This window comes from Drosophila pseudoobscura, chromosome 3, assembly GCF_009870125.1.
Source record: "Drosophila pseudoobscura strain MV-25-SWS-2005 chromosome 3, UCI_Dpse_MV25, whole genome shotgun sequence".
Taxonomy (NCBI): domain Eukaryota; kingdom Metazoa; phylum Arthropoda; class Insecta; order Diptera; family Drosophilidae; genus Drosophila; species Drosophila pseudoobscura.
The window spans coordinates 3,913,138-3,926,078 of NC_046680.1; the positions used below are offsets into that span (position 1 = coordinate 3,913,138).

General features: G+C 44.8%; 1 protein-coding gene and 1 long non-coding RNA gene across 6 annotated transcripts; one reads left to right on the forward strand and one right to left on the reverse strand.

Moving 5' to 3' along the window:
* Window positions 1–2,218: 2,218 nt before the first annotated feature.
* On the forward strand, window positions 2,219–8,710 carry pippin (solute carrier family member pippin). 3 transcript variants are annotated; one of them, XM_002136781.3, is made up of 5 exons: window positions 2,220–2,456; window positions 5,126–5,285; window positions 5,973–6,111; window positions 6,276–6,484; window positions 7,368–8,710. In XM_002136781.3, the coding sequence occupies exons 1-5, from the start codon at window positions 2,443–2,445 to the stop codon at window positions 8,445–8,447; spliced, it is 1,602 nt and encodes a 533-aa protein (XP_002136817.3). In that variant the 5' UTR covers window positions 2,220–2,442; the 3' UTR covers window positions 8,448–8,710. The 3 variants fall into 3 exon arrangements, with proteins under 3 accessions (XP_033234093.1, XP_002136817.3, XP_033234092.1); XM_033378201.1 differs by lacking the exon at window positions 2,220–2,456 and adding an exon at window positions 4,898–5,052; XM_033378202.1 differs by lacking the exons at window positions 5,973–6,111; window positions 6,276–6,484 and having other exon boundaries at window positions 2,219–2,456.
* On the reverse strand, window positions 4,377–5,046 carry LOC26533888 (uncharacterized). 3 transcript variants are annotated; one of them, XR_004468759.1, is made up of 3 exons: window positions 5,029–5,046; window positions 4,641–4,782; window positions 4,377–4,549 (listed from the first exon to the last, which is right to left on the reverse strand). It is a non-coding gene; the product is annotated as an uncharacterized lncRNA (long non-coding RNA). The 3 variants fall into 3 exon arrangements; XR_001450694.2 differs by lacking the exon at window positions 5,029–5,046 and having other exon boundaries at window positions 4,681–4,882; XR_001450695.2 differs by lacking the exon at window positions 5,029–5,046 and having other exon boundaries at window positions 4,641–4,882.
* Window positions 8,711–12,941: the final 4,231 nt, after the last annotated feature.

The following is a 12,941-nucleotide window of genomic DNA, read 5'->3' on the forward strand; positions in this document are numbered from 1 at the left end:
TGTTGTGGGAGTTGCGTCCCTGAAACGTTACAGGCAACTCGCTCCGGACAACAATGCGTTATTTTGTGAGATTGGGCAAAGCTACTGCGCTTAAACGCTAAGAACAGTAGAAACATGATACCTTACCATAGTCAAATCATCTGATCACTGTTGTTAACACGAACCCAAAATCATCTGAAAAGGTAATATCTTTATTGAATGTCATGCATTATTTGTAGTGGGATGGTAATATAACTAGCAGCTACCAGCAAATGAGCTATGATCCTCACACAGTGGTCGTCATCCCTAGCATAGTTGGGTATTTTTGCTGGAAAGGCCAATAACATAACTATTTGACGGCCTCCGAAAGAGGCGGCGACCTTCAAACACAAACACACACACACACCCACTACGACGATAAGGCTGCCTCGACCTAGGCACTGAAAACGCTTTGCCTCCGGGAGAGTGAGAGAGAACCACGAGAGAGCACGTCCCATGCGTTCCAGCTTAGCGCAAATTAGAAACAGCTGAAAAGCACTGCCAGCTACAACAGCCTATCAAGCAAAAATGTATGGAAATAGAAAAATAAAACACGAAACAGGAGGAATCATGAGAAGCTCAACTCTGTGGAGTGTGATGCGCATGAATGAAAATGGGCCGCAGATGAATCTCTAACGGCGTAAGCCGATTACGGAAGCACATACCTCCGTGGAAGCAGAAAGTGGCAAAACAATAGCTCAGTTTCATATAGTTTCTATACTTTCATGCCCCGCAGCTGAGTCGCACAATATTTTTTCCCATTTGAATGGGCGACTTATCTATAGAAATTTTCAAAGTACCGACATACGAGTATTTCCACATCGCTCCATTGCAGCAGGCGGCTGCTGCGTTTGTTGTCGTCGTTTTGTGTCTGTTGCCGGGTGTACTGTTATGAATGAAAAGCTTTTCCTATTCAGCTTCATTGGACCCTCGGGCTGTTTTCCGATTGGCTGTCCTGTCGCGTGTGTCCTTAGTGCTCTCCGCTCTGGCACTTTTTTCACTTGCTCATTTTGTGTGGTTGCTAACTGAAAGACGAGGAAGAAACGATAGCAAGAGAGTGAGATACAGCTGGTTAAGAGAACCTTGACCATGACTCTTGTGCACTTTTCAGAAGCAATACAGGGAACGTATGCACGATTTATATTGATTTCTACTCGTCTTTTAGTCTCAGAACCTGCACCTTGGGGCAAGTTTAATCTGGCAGCTACAGCTTGTGGCGCACAGGAACTGAAACTTGGAGGGAACAACGGGAGAATCGACCTCACCTTTATAAACTTGAAGACGGCGTTGTAGGTTGAATTAGATGGTTTCAACGAACAGAAAGAAGCATTTCCGAACCCAAACACTAAGGTTTGTATACAAAGTATATGCTACCTGCATATGTAATATATTCAAGACTAAACAAACTTTTAACGGATATATAGGATTTTCTAAGATATACTGCATTCGTTTCTTGAGATTGGCTCTACTACTTACATCATTTCCACTAAAGAGAGGTCCCTGATTAGAAATCATACTAAAGCCATTATATGTATATAGCTGGATTCCATATTCTATGCGGTTCTATTTTGTTAATTTCAGTTGGTTTTAGTAAAAATAACCCGAATCTGCGTTCTGGTTGTGGTCTTTGCTTGGCTGCAAAAGCTTTCTTTCTCTAAAGTTGCGCTCACTTAATGTGGCGGGAGAAAAATAGCCCACGCGCGGCACAATAACCGTTATGACGGTGTCGTCGGCTAGATCAGCTGTTGATATTGCTGTTGTTGTCAATAATGTGACGAAGAGCGTTGCCGAAAAAAAAAGAGAGCGAATTTGATCGGCCTGCATGTGTGCGTGTTTTGATCAGTGCTGCCAGAATTTAAGACTGACTAAAAGGTAGATTCGAAAAAATATATTATACAGCAAGCCTTGCTTGGACATTTTGATTTACTAAAAACAGATAAAGCTTAATATTTGGAAAGAGGATTAAAAGGCTCGGAAGCTGAATTTCTTTTAACAAAATGCTAAAATGCTTGAATGAATATGTATGTACATATATATGTATATGTATATATATATGTATAAGCATTGCTAAAATTTTATAAGCAATTCCACGTCGTAAAGCTAGATGTAGCCTGAAATATGCTAAAATAGCAGCACTGGTTTGGATCGTCGCGATCGGGCAAGCGCTTCTCATAAATAAAAGCTGTTTTTGAACCACTTGCTCAAATCAAAAAAATTTTAGGTGCGATCGGCGAGTGCCTCTCTGTTGTCCGTGTAGTGTGTCTCTGTTATTTTTTCGTTTGTCCCATCGATAGAAAACTATAACACCGATCGCGTGTTGTTCTTTGTTAAACAAATGTATCAGAAACGCGCGTATTAAATCGGGGCTGGAAAAGTGCAAGTTACATAAGTACATATTAGAAAGAATACCACTTGTCCGCCAAAATGAGCGTCGAAAGGTAATACAAGCCAAACACAACAAAAGAATATTGAATATACAAATCGATTGTGCCATGCATATTGCATATTCATCAGAACTATGAGAATTTTCTGTCTGGTCAGCTAAAAATACATCATTCGACTTTAAACCTTTACGCGTATGAAACAAAACAAGTTTTCGGTTCTTTTTACCGGGTATAGCCTTCACCTGTTGCCAGGTTCAGGTAGACAGACGGATGGAGGGCCAGGTCTGAGATTACTCATATTTTGTTCCACCATTGATAAGGTTCTCCTAACTCAGAGCTAACTCATCGAATGTGGGTGGCGTGGCCCTCGTGTGTACACATATACATATGTGAAATCTGCCTCCGACGAGTAGTCTTATCGATCAAATTCGCCGTTTCCGTCGGCCAGATGCGATTTTTGGTTCTTGGCTGATCAATGAAATAGTCGTAATTCAGATTGACAGATCTCAGTTCTACTATACCCTATCTATTGGCTCAGCAATGATTATAAACAATTATGTTTGCTGTACATTTTAGCCAATGCGATAAGATAGTTGCGTATTTTACAGACAGAAACACGTGCTAAATGGTTCGGTTATCCATAGTGATAAGTAAAGTACTTCCCAGTAAACTATTCGCTTAAAATACTTCGAATTTTCCATAACATTAGTAGAATGTAAAACGAATCGTGTCTGCCTGGTGTTATCAAAGCCTGTTTCGATCGGGAGATTGAACGATTACCTGATCAATCATCTGTCACTATACTAGAAGACGTTATCACGGTATAGCCGTAGGAGTTTTGTTGCTGTAAATATACCTTAAAAACCTTAATGGGCTGGCTTCCTTTCCTTTAAAGATAATTGATAAAATAAAATTATTTCAGAATATTGTGCAATTCAACATCTGCACAAACTTTTTCTTTCCCCTTAAATTCCTTTACTGGTTTGGTGTACCCCAGAAATTACTCGCATATAATTGGTTGATAAGCCCAGTGGCTTCGTTTAGAATTTCATTTAAGAAAATTAACGAGATTCCCACGCTTCTGGGCCGCCTTATCTTATCTACCCCATTATGCGATGCAATTTAATTATTATTACGCATACGGTGGGTGGGTCGGATCCGTGCCATGGCTACCCGAAGCTCAAATGACGATGATGAGGATTGATTTCCATTCCTGATTGAGTGACGTAGCATCATCGAATGGCTTGTTGTCCCAATAAAGCAATAGCATAGTAATTTGCTTGAGCTTGAATCGATTGAATGGCTGGGCTGCACATGTCGCGACACGATTTTACTGCGTGTGAGCTGTTATCAATTATCTAATTTTCGGTGTCAACAGTGGGCGACTGTATGTTTTCTATTATTGGCTAACATCGTACAGAAACTTTTTTAATTCACACATCCAAAAATCGATAACCAAACAGACCTGACTGACTGCGATTTAACTGGTTTACCTAGAATAGAAAGTCCATCATCCGAAGCTTGAAAAATGAGTTTGTTAGCAAGAAGCTTCTTTAGGTGTCATTGAAACCAATTAAAACTAAAAGTGTTCTGTTTTCCTCTCATACAATGTGGTGTGCTTCAATGTCTGGAGTTTGTTTTGGCACATTGAACCTTCGGCTTTGTCGACACTTCCTCAATCAAAGTCAAGTCTGACGATTAACCCTTCCGATAATGCAATACTATCTGTACACCGAAAATTTGTTGCTTCTTGCTCGTTATTTTGGCGAGAAGGTGCTGTTTCACTTATATTTTTCTATGCCTATCACGAAGAATTGTGAATTTTATGAAAAACTATCAAAAAATAAAAGAAACTGCTACGGCTTAATTCTACGTGACTTCATAGGGACCTTGGCACCAGACACTTATTCGATCAAAAAACAATACCATACCATGCCATACATTCAAAAGAGAGCGAATAATAATAAACACCAATCCGAGTTGCTATTTATCGTTTATTTTGCATTATCAACGCGAAGCAAGAGTCAAAACAAACTCAAACACTACATTTGTGACGTAGGCGAGCCATGAGTCGTTACACTCGCACTCTCTCAAGCGAGCTTATCTCACCAGCTCTTCCTCTCTTTGGTCCGCTCCTTTTGTTCGCGCTGGAAAGAGATAGCGACTGAATGATTAAACAATAAAACGTTCTGGATTAATTGGCGAACACAACACAAATGAAAAAGGTGGAAGTGCAACCTGATCGATTCGAGTGGCGTGTAAAAAGCGTTCTAATTACCATGGCCTCGATTACAGACCATACCAGACGGTCGTAGGGCTGTAGGCTGTCCCCAAGTGCCCATGAAATTGCCAATAATTGCAATTGTTATGCCAATTTAAGCTGGAAATGGAAAATGGGGGACCTTGAACAAAGGGACCTGAGAATACTATACATTAATGTGTAACCAATTGTTTAGGCTTTGTATTGCTGCCATAAAATCTATAAAATAAATGATAGAAAACTCTTTGCTTTTTCGGTTTGCATTTCAATAGGGGCATACAGACAAATCAATTGGTAATTGAAGTCTGAACATGTCTTTGGAGAGAGTTGAAAGATACTCGGACTTCTAAAGATACTTCCGCTTACCCTATTTTTTATCATCTTACTTATGTATGTACATTGTACTGATATCTGCACTGAATTCAAATCTACGACTTTCGTATCCGCCCTATTTCAAAAACAGGGATGACGAATATAGTAAATTTATGCCGAACAAACTGGCCTATCATGTCGTGCCTGGAGCTGATTTCCAGTGCAAACTGGCCCACCAAAACTCTAGGAAGCTGTCTACCATCGATGAGCAGGACTACGAGCAGGCTAATCGAAGGGGGATGAGAAATCAGGTGAGTTGATTTAATAAAGACTGTGATGATGTGACTCTGGGTTTCAGAGGGTTGAAGTTTAATGAACAAGCTGAAAGAGCAGGCCGTTATAAATGACAAAGTTTGGATGAGTTTACACCTTTTTATTTTATTCCTGATTTATTTTATAATCTTGTCAGTCACTTGTCAAAAACCATTTCGGCACGGCCTAGACATGCGAATGCTCGGCAGATACAATATATTTTCTGAAGGACAAAATGATAAGATACGCAATTGAACTGAACTTTCTTCACTCAATGATTAGAAACGCTTTTTGTGGGGGCCACATGTGGCGCTCATGTGATGAAGGCGCTCTAATTGAATAGAATCGATTGGGACTGAAATGCCATTCAATTTCAGCGTGTCCGTGTTTAGCGTGCCCGCATCACAATTGAGTTGAATATGTAGGTTCAAAGGCAATCAAGAATCAGCTGAGAGATCGTTTATGACTATCACCAGAAATCAAAAATGCTGCTCATGCTCATGCAACAGCAGCGCCGCTGCGTCAAACGGCGTGTGGCGTCTGTGGGGCAACTTCCATTGAAGCCAATTGTTGTGCAAGACGTTTCAAGCATGGGACACTGTTGCATTGATGCCCTGACCATCTGAGACCTTGATAGAATGATTCCTTTTTGGTTGACATTTTCCTTGGATTCATTTTTCCACCAGGTTCTGGCCACCTGCGCGGTCTTGTTGCTGTCCGCCGGCTGTGGTATGCCCATTGGATTCTCAGCGGTATTGCTGCCCCAGCTGAGTGATGGAAATACCACAGAGATACCAATAGATGTCGACACAGGCTCATGGATAGGTATGTTGAGTCGAAAATCAGCCGCACAAGCTGCGACAAAATATTTGCGATTAAAAAGATGACTATTAATCGGCAAAGACAAACAAAGTTTTGGCTATCTCAAGTCTGCCTTTCTATTCGGGTTACGATCTAATATATTTCTACCTGTCTCTCCAAAACCTCAGCGAGCGTCCATAGTTTGGCCACGCCCTTTGGTTCGCTGCTGTCCGGGCCCCTCGCTGACTATTTGGGACGTCGCAAGACTCTGCTGGTGTCGGTGATTCCCCTCTTCCTAGGCTGGAGCACGCTGGCCACAGCCAAGAGCGTTAAGATTATGATCTTTGCCCGCTTTCTGTGCGGCTTTGCCACTGGCATTCTGGGCGGACCAGGACAGGTGAGTGATCCATTTATGTATGATTCATTCAGACTGCTCTCTTGAGTTCATTCACTTTTCCCGGTGATAATACCTGACACAAGTCGAGCATGTTCGACTGACCCATTAACCGTAAATGGCTCATCCTTGAACCCCACCCCACACATACAGCGCGAGAAGACAGCTGCTGACAAGTTGTCCAAGTTTGGCTGTCAATTGCTCACTTAGCGTCTATTGTCGCGGATTCTCTGGTCGGTTCCCCATTGTGTCTATGATAATGCGATGTAAGCCGGCTGTTTATTTATTTACTCGTACCTTATGGATATGTCCGTGACTTATCTTGCGGCCAAAATGATAAGGATAGTCGGACTCATAAACGCTGACGTTGTTGCCATCATTCCCATTCATCATACTCGACTTGAAATGGCGCGCGCATCATTTGCATTAGCAAAATCTTTCCGCACACACAACCGCTGTAGTTCCGGATTCTTGACCTTAGTCTACAATAATGCTTTTGTTGTCATCGGAGTGGTGGGTGGGCGATGGGGAATGGGATGGATGGCTCTTGGGCGTCGACTGTTGCGCGTGTGTGTCGTCCGAGCGAATTTCATTTTCATTAATGGTTTGCTGGCATGATTTACGATTTTATGATTACCATCCCCATTCGGAAGATTACGATTGAGATTTAGATTCAGTTATTATTATACTGATGCTTTTGTGACCCTCAATTTGATCAAATTGTTTGCTTGTCTTCGACCTGCAAAAGTTTTTCTTCTTGTGTGGGGTCAGGGTTTATTTGGGTCACGTCTACAATTTAAGAATTGGCATTTTTGTTTTCCTTTTGTGTTGAGAATAGAATTATTGTCTTCTAAGTTGTTAAATAATGGTCAACTCCACTCCACAGGTCTACATAGCCGAAACAGCGGAACCCAATCTGAGAAGTCTGCTTATTGGAGCACCCTATGTAGCGTATTCCTGCGGCATACTGCTCGTCTACTCGCTCGGTTCCATTATGTACTGGCGGAATGTGGCCTGGTGTGCCAACGTACTGCCGTTTCTTGCTGTGGTCTCTATCTACTGCATACCGGAGACCCCGTCCTGGCTGCTGCGCAACGGGCACGAGAAGAAAGCCCTGCAAGCCCTAACCTTCCTTAGGGGCAGCGAGATTAGTGCCCAGAAGGAGGTGAATGATATGAAGCAGCGCCTGGACAAGGAGCGGGACACCACCAAGACCAATGAGAATATCTTCAGGCTGTGCTGCCAGCGAGTGGCTATTAAACCTCTGGTCATCGTGATTGTCTTCTCGCTACTGCAGATGTTCTCTGGCACTTTCATTGTGATATTTTACGCCATCGATATTGTGTCGGAGTTCGGGGCCGACTTTGATTCTAAACAGGCTGCGATCTGGACGGCTGCTGTACGGGTCGTCTGCTGCATGATCTTCTGTGCGATCCTAATCTTTGTGCGGAGGCGTCGCATTATGATCCTGTCGGGCATCGGCTCGGGCGTATTCTGCCTGGCTTTGAGCGGATTCATGTATGCTCGGATGGGTCACCCAAAGATGTCGTACGACTTATTGGTGGCTGGTGGCTGCCTCCTGGGCTATATAGTCTTCAACACAGCGCTGATGGTGATGCCGGGCATCATGATTGGAGAACTGTTTCCGGCCAGGATTCGCGGTCGGACGGCGGGCGGAGTGTTTGCCTCCATGAATGTGGCCCTGTTCATCTTTGCCAAGGGATTCCCTGCTCTGCAGTCGTTGTTAAAGATGCGAGGGGTTTTCCTGGTATTCGGCTTTTCCAGCTTCCTGTTAACCATCTTTATGTGCCTATTTCAGCCCGAAACAAAGGGTCGCAGCCTAGAGCACATCGAGGACTACTTTAATGGCAACAACTGGCTGTGGTTCCGCCGGGACCGTGGCTACAAGACGGTCAAGCTCCTACCCTTGCAACCACTAAAAGAAAACGCAGCGGAAAGTGCATAGGTCACCCCTAGGGGGGCTAGCTTGTATACAGGGCTGTTAAGATTACAATTAGTTTGCTTAGATAGTATTTGGCGTACTCTTAGTTCTATCCTTAGTGCCTCGTAGTTATTTAAATCTATCGATTTTCCAGTGTTCCTCAGTGATTCCAACACGGTAATCTTCAGTCTTCACGGTATCCTTTCAAGTTGTGATAAATCTGCTTTAAATTGTATCTCTTTTGTAATAAATCATATATGATTAGAGAATAAAGTTCGTTTTAATGATATCGACTGTTTTTATACCCGATACTCAAAATGAGTAATGGGGTATATTAGATTTGTGGTGAAAGTGGATGTGTGTAACGTCCAGAAGGAATCGTTTCCGACCCCATAAAGTATATATATTCTTGATCAGCATCAATAGCCGAGTCGATTGAGCCATGTCTGTCTGTCCGTCTGTCCGTCCCCTTCAGCGCCTAATGCTCAAAGCCTATAGAAGCTAGAGCAACGATGTTTTGGATCCAGACTTCTGTGATATGTCACTGCTACAAAAATATTTCAAAAGTTTGCCCCGCCCACTTCCGCCCCCACAAAGGACGAAAATCTGTGGCATCCACAATTTCGACAAAATCTGAACCAGATCGTATAATTATTATAGCCAGAATCACGAAAACAATTTCACTCTTTCTCGCTCTGTCTCACTCCAACACACAGGTTTCATGGTCGCTTTTGCCAATTGCAAAATATGAGTTCAAGGATCTCAGAATCTATAAAAGCCAGAGCAACCAAATTTGGTATCCACACTCCTGTGATATCGGACCTTGACCGTTTCATGTCCAAATTTCGCCACACCCCCTTCCGACCCCGCAAAGGACGAAAATCTGAGGCAACCACAAATCTCAGAGACTATTAAGGCTAGAGTAACCAAATTTGGTACACACACTCCTTTAAGATGTCACTATAAAACGTATATCTCAGAATTTCGCCCCACCACCATCCGCCCCCACAAAGGACGAAAATCTGTGACATCCGCAATATTGCAGATTTGAGAAAACTAAAAACGCAGAATCATAGATAATGACCATATCTAATAGATTGCTGAATCTGGATCAGATCAGATCATTTCAATTTGCAGTGGCTACGCAGCGCCCGACGTCAAGCTCAGACTGATTTTCTGTCTCTCTCGCACGCACTCTTTGTCGTGTCGTTAAATATTAGCGGCGTCTGCCGGAGGAGAGCCATACTGACTTAGTATCGGGTATAACCGTAGAGTTGCGGTGTCCGCAGCAACTCACAACGTTCCCCCTCGTTCTATTTCAAGATCAGGAAATTTAATTTAATTTTATTGACCAGATATATGTCGATTGACATTCAAATATTCACATTGTCTGGCAATATTGGAAAATATTGTCAGTATGGTGTTCCTCGGTTTACCTTTGCAACGAATTAGGTAGTGGGATGTTGACTGCGGATGGAATGCAGAAGGAATTTTATTTCTTTCTAGTCATCAAGCTGACTACTGTATGTGTGTTGGAAGCCTATCGGAACAAATAACATAAGAAAATACATTTGGTGTTTGGCATTCGGGCGCATTCAATGGACGTTGAACCGAAAAACCAGTGGAAACAGTTACAAACTGTGGGTTTTGGATTTACTTGTTGTCAAAGCTTTGTTACCAACGAAGCCGAAAGCGAAGGTCAGCGATGTGACCAAACGACATCTGATCGTGGCACTCATCGACCGCAGCGAGGAAAACGGCAAGATGTCAGCGGCACAGTGGAAGCTGGTGCACGCGCGTCTCGGCGACGCACTTTTTGCACAGATGGAGGAAGACCCCGCGGCCCCAATGCCCACGTTCGATGGTGCTGGGTGGCTAAATGGGGTTAAGATCCTGAAGTGCAATGATGATCCAACCCTAAGGTGGCTGACGCGTACGGTCTGCCAACTGGAGGCGATATTGGAGGGGGCCAAGCTGGAGGTTGTGGACCGGGAGCTTATCCCGTCCAAGCCTAAGGCGAAGGTACTCTTCCCCATCACAATCCAGGGGGACCGAGCGCTGAAGCTCCTTCAACGGCTGATTGGAGGATCCTACACATTGGTAGCCCACTTCCCAACGAGGGGGGCCAATGTGTGATCCTCCAAATAAACAAGGAAGCAGAGGATCTGCTATACCCCAAGTTCGGGAAGATGGCGTGGGGCATGGGTAGCGTCTATCTGCGCCTCAAAAAGCGCCACCCTGAGGACAAGGACGCGCATACCCTGCAGGCAGGCGAGGTGGGAAAAGGACCTAGGTCTCGAGTCCATCGTGGAGGCCGCCCAGGGTCTTGCGCTTGAAGACGAAGAAGAGGAAGACGGTGACCTGACGCTGGTAGTCAACCCGTCAGGTGCAAGTGAGCCAGCCACCCATGCTGAGTGTGCTGCAGCTCACCTTGCATAAAAGCAAGGTAGCGGAGCTCCTCATCGCCATGGAGCAAGGGATCGCCGACATAGCTCTAGTCCAGGAGCCCTGGATTGCGACAGGCAATTCAGTGGCCGGACTAAAGTCCTCAAATCATAACCTGTTCTACTCAACATCGGTAAGCAGGAACAGAACCGTCGTACTCGTACGAAAGGGAATCCATGCTTACCTTATGTCTCATTATAGCACGGATGACCTGACGGTTGTGATGCTGGAGAGTGAGGAAAAGCGCCTTCTGGTGGCTTCCTGCTACATGGCTCACGACAGACCCGCACCACCCGACGAACTCAGGAGCCTGGTGACAGAAGCCGGCACCAAAAACTATCAACTCGTCATCGGAACGGACGCCAATGCCCACCACAATGTGTGGGGAAGCACCGACATCAATGACAGAGGTGAGTCACTCTTAGACTTTATACTAGCAACTAATCTATATATAGCAAACGTTGGGGAGGAGCACACCTTCGTAGGTCCGACCTCATCCAACGTGCTAGACCTTACACTTGCAACGGGAAACAGTACTACGGTATCTAGCTGGAGGGTCCTCGATAGACCATCCTTCTCAGACCATAAGTACATTCAGTTCAAGTGCGAATTCAAACACCCTTCGAAGACAACAGTCTATAGAAACCCCCGGAACACAAACTGGGCACAGTTTAAAGAGACAGTTACTTCGAAGCTCGCGAATCCGGGCTCAGTGAAATCCGCGTAGGATATAGAGAAGTCCCTAAAGACCCTATACAATGAGCTACTGAACGCCTACCATGCATCGTGCAAACCCTCGAGAACGAAGAGGAGGTCCAAGCCACTCTGGTGGAACCGAGATCTCTCTCTCCAAAGGAACAACCTCAAGGAATTCTTTAAGATCGCCAAACAAGCGAACGAAGAGATTGTCAATGAGGAATATAAAATCCTACTTAGGAGCTACAAGAAGGAAATACGTAAGGCACAAAGGAACTCGTGGAGAAACTTCTGCTCCAACATCGAGAAAGTGCACGAAACCGCTAGGCTTCGGAAGCTGCTTTCAAAGCAGCCCACAGTACAGAGCCAACTAAAACTAGACAACGGACAGTGGACAGAGGGCAGCAAAGAAGCCCTAACAGCACTAATGGAGGCGCACTTCCCTGGATGCACCGAGGTCACTGACGCCAAGGAGCATCAGGACCTAGCAACCGAGGAACAGCACCCTCCAATAGGTCTGTTAACCTCTAAGAGATTCCACTGGGCCATAGATTCCTTTGCGGGCATAAAAGCACCAGGACTGGACGGGATATTCCCAGCCATGATGCAGTTGACCAAAGACCAAACCAACACGCCTACACTAAAGGAAATCAGTGGAGACGGCACTACACTCGCTAGTAGCCACCATCGAGAGCGCCCTTCACAACAAAAAGTATTGTTTGGGAGCATTTGTGGACATCTTAGGAGCATTCAACAACGTGGCCACAACCGCAATAACAAGTCCCCTAGAAGCGAGTAACATACACCCTGCAATCAACGTCTGGATCAAAAACCTCCTAAGTTGCAGACGGGTGCAATCGGAGTGGGGCACTGCTTCCATGGTAAAGGGGGCACACAGAGGCACACCTCAGGGTGGAGTCCTGTCGCCACTACTGTGGAATCTGGTGGTCGACGACCTCATCAAGAGATTTGAAAGGAAGGCCCCAAAGAACAGCTTATGCAGATGACATAAGCATACTTATTACGGGTGTATGTCCATCGACCCTCAGCTCCTTAATGACACGTACACTCAGGGAGATACGTGAGTGGGCGGAAGAGGTAGGACTCAGTATCAACGCGGACAAGACGGACCTCATACTCTTTACCAAGAGGTACAAGGTACCGATATGGACCCCCCCGAAAATTGACCAAACTAGGCTGACCCCAAAATCACAGGTGAAATACCTAGGCACAGTACTGGACAGCAAGCTGGCTGCTCTAATGCAGTGGATCTACATCTCGGTGGTGCGACCAACTCTGCTGTATGGAGCCTTAGTGTGGTGCCAGGCTACTGAAAAGAAGACATACCATAAGCTTATGGAAAAGACTCAGCGACAG

Coding starts and splice junctions, on each gene's coding strand:
- pippin (XM_002136781.3), top strand. Junction 5,286..5,972: donor GAAGGGGGATGAGAAATCAG/GTGAGTTGATTT, acceptor TTTTTCCACCAG/GTTCTGGCCACCTGCGCGGT. Junction 6,485..7,367: donor TTCTGGGCGGACCAGGACAG/GTGAGTGATCCA, acceptor TCCACTCCACAG/GTCTACATAGCCGAAACAGC.